This window comes from Copadichromis virginalis, linkage group LG14 (assembly GCF_057382275.1).
Source record: "Copadichromis virginalis isolate Kocher_CV1m ecotype Utaka linkage group LG14, C_Virginalis_male_GT1.1, whole genome shotgun sequence".
NCBI lineage: Eukaryota > Metazoa > Chordata > Actinopteri > Cichliformes > Cichlidae > Copadichromis > Copadichromis virginalis.
The window spans coordinates 33,738,017-33,741,022 of record NC_140631.1 but is presented as its reverse complement, the minus strand read 5'-3'; the positions used below and the strand labels follow the sequence as shown (position 1 = coordinate 33,741,022).

The window sequence follows — 3,006 nt, the reverse complement described above, 5'->3', positions numbered from 1 at the left end:
CATATATGAACACTATATACTTTCCTTAAAGTTGCTTCAGGAATTTGTTTTGTTTTATTTTGTTTGTTTTTTCTGAAAGGGTTGAATTATGAATTCCTGACTGAGAGAGGTAATGCTGCACTAATGAATTAGACTAACTATTCACTTTAGCTAAAGTTATTAAGTTAGCTAAAGAGTTGGGATGCTGTAAGACATAAATAAAGCTAAACTACAAAGGTTTGGACACTGTTTTGCATGTTTCCCTACTGTAGGGGTCTCTGCAAGCATACAGGGCTCTAAGAGGGTACAAGATGACAACTTTGGAATTCTACTAGAAACAGTCGAGCATATTTGTTTGTCAAAGCTGAATCCAGGGCGTATTTAGCTAAAAGCTACAATAAGCATAAAAGTTACTGTATGGCTATCATTTGTTAACATGACGCTCGTTCTTATACATGTAATACATTTATTACCAACCTGAGAGTTTATCCGCTGGTCATTCGACATGACTTCTGAAGTCTTAATTCAGCTCAAGATGCTGTAGATTCCCATCAGTGACACTTTCGGTCCGCTAGTAAAACGTAGTTCTATTAATCTGCGCTCTGGTTCCGGTTCATACTCTTGAACCGGAACCGGATGCAAGTCACAGAGAACGGAATTTTGGAAATGAAATTGAATTGTAGAACTGAAACTGAATGGTGAGAAGTGAATCTGAAATTATTCGAGAACTAAATTTTTAAAGGATAAAATACAGTTTCAAAGCAAATGAATTCATTTTCAAACTATAAAATTGAAGTTCAATTTAGTGATGATAATTTTCAAACCAATAAATTGAATTTCAAATTAGGCTAATTCAAATTTAGTTTTTAAAAGCTTTTATTCAAGCTACAATTCAGATTCAGTCCGAATAATTCAAATTTAACTTATTCAAATTCAGTTTCTGATGGCACAGATTTCTGCCCATATAAATGACCGTCTTTCAGATGCTGTAGTTACCTCCACAGAGTCACCACCAGACTGGTGTTTGAAACTCCTTACGCAATTTCAAACACTTCAATTCAAGATTCCAAGAACACTGTGTTGATTTCTACTCTCAGAAGTCCTCACTTTATCTCAACTGTAGGTGTAAAAGGGATGGTGCTAAAGGGGGAATTTTAAATTTAATTGAAATTAAAATTTGAAATCATACACACATACATATATTAGCAAAATTTCTTATAAATGATGATTAAGCTGCATCATTATTTAAAACATAAAACATAAAAATATCGCAGTAAATAATAGAAATGATGCATTTTCCCCCTCTAATTTATTCAGTTGCATACCTGTTTAAAATGATTTAACAGACACTACAATTAATCCCTTCTATAATTACATTCCAATACAATTTCTCCTTAAAAAAATTATAAACAAAGTGAAGCATCCCAAAAACAGAAAAAGTAAAACATACACCTTAATATTATACAGCAAAGCTCTTGTTATTGTGGGGTTTTTAAATTAAAAAGAAAAACTAAAGAACTAAATGTTAAACAGCCAATTTGATTAACATAGAACTACTTTGTGCTCTGAGATTATTTTCTAGATTCAGTAGAAGCAATAAATAATTTAAGTCACATGCCAGGAAGTGTCGACTCTGTACCCTGCGAGAGATACCACTGAAAATCAACTATATAAAACTTTTCTATACACTAACCAAGCAAAAGACTCCTTAATGAAATACAAGAATCACTTTGGCTCCCCATTAGAATAGGATAATTTAAAGCATGTTAAGGTGATGTTTTTAACGAGTTACTAATAGCTGCAACCTGAGCTTTTTCTGGAACGATTCTTCTGCAGAATTGTTTCAACAAGCTTTCTCTCATGTCTTTTGCTCTTAAGCAGTATATGAGTGGATTGATCATTGGTGGGGCAAGGCTGTACAGCATGATGATCACTAGTCGCACATCAGCACTAAATGTAATGCCAACATTTTGGGCTAAATATACAAAACATCTGGGTAAATAATAAAGGGAGATTATAATCAGCTGAGTACTACAAGTGGACAATGATTTCAGGCGGCCTTGCACATTTGCTATCTTATACACTGCTATAAGAATAGAGCAGTATGAGAAAATGATAAATGCCAGAGGCCCCAGTAGTGTAACCATTGCTGCTGTAAAGGCAAGAGTGGCATAAGGGGTCCTGTCAGTGCACGCCAGGACTGTTATACCAATATGGTCACAGAAACAGTGAGTGATTATATTTGAGGCACAGTAAGGAAGAGGATATGCTCTAATAACCATCATTAGAGGGAATGCCTTGGAAATAATCCAGGCAGTAATACTGAGAATTAAAATATTAGATTTTGTAAGAACAAGTGAATATCTGAAAGGATAGCAAATAGCCAAATATCTATCTAAAGCCATCTGAAAGAGAATAAACGAATTGACTGAACCAAGATAGTGAACAAAGTACATTTGGATAAAACAGGCAGTAAATGAAATGCTTCCTGATCGAAACCAATATCTGCTTATGATCTTAGGTAAAGTGGTTGTGCTAAAGAGAATATCACATACAGTCAGATTTAAAATGATATAATACATTGGCTTATGGAGGCTGCGGTTGGTTGCAAATAAAAAAATAACTTTAGCATTTGCTATCAGAGTTATCAAATATACAAAAAACAATACAGCTGAGACAAGACCATAGTATTCTTGATGAAGGCCAGCGAATCCAGTAAGGATGAACTCAGTCACACTGCTATGATTTCTCTCAGGCATGACAGAGCAGAAATTTCCTGAGAACACTGGAAAACCCACAATGTTAAGATAAATGGTAACATTTAAATTTATAATACCTTGAAATCATTGTGCTTTAAAGTAATTTTTGGTACTTTGTGCATATTGTTAAGAATATTTTAGTAAGTTTTAGTTCTCATTTGTTTTTCCTTTAGGTCTGGGAATTTATGTTACAACTAAACATGTTCCTGACTGCATAACATACATGACATAATCTTTTTTATGGGATGAATAACACATAACATAACAT

The 3,006-nt window shown here is 33.8% G+C and overlaps 1 protein-coding gene across 1 annotated transcript; it reads right to left on the bottom strand.

Annotated features, from left to right (window-relative positions):
• Positions 1-1,745: 1,745 nt before the first annotated feature.
• On the bottom strand, positions 1,746-2,738 carry LOC146694396 (olfactory receptor 2AT4-like). The gene has a single exon (XM_085429688.1). The coding sequence runs from the start codon at positions 2,736-2,738 to the stop codon at positions 1,746-1,748; it is 993 nt and encodes a 330-aa protein (XP_085285814.1).
• Positions 2,739-3,006: the final 268 nt, after the last annotated feature.

Coding starts and splice junctions, on each gene's coding strand:
- LOC146694396 (XM_085429688.1), bottom strand. CDS start 2,738: ATGCCTGAGAGAAATCATAGCAGTGTGACTGAGTTCATCCTTACTGGA.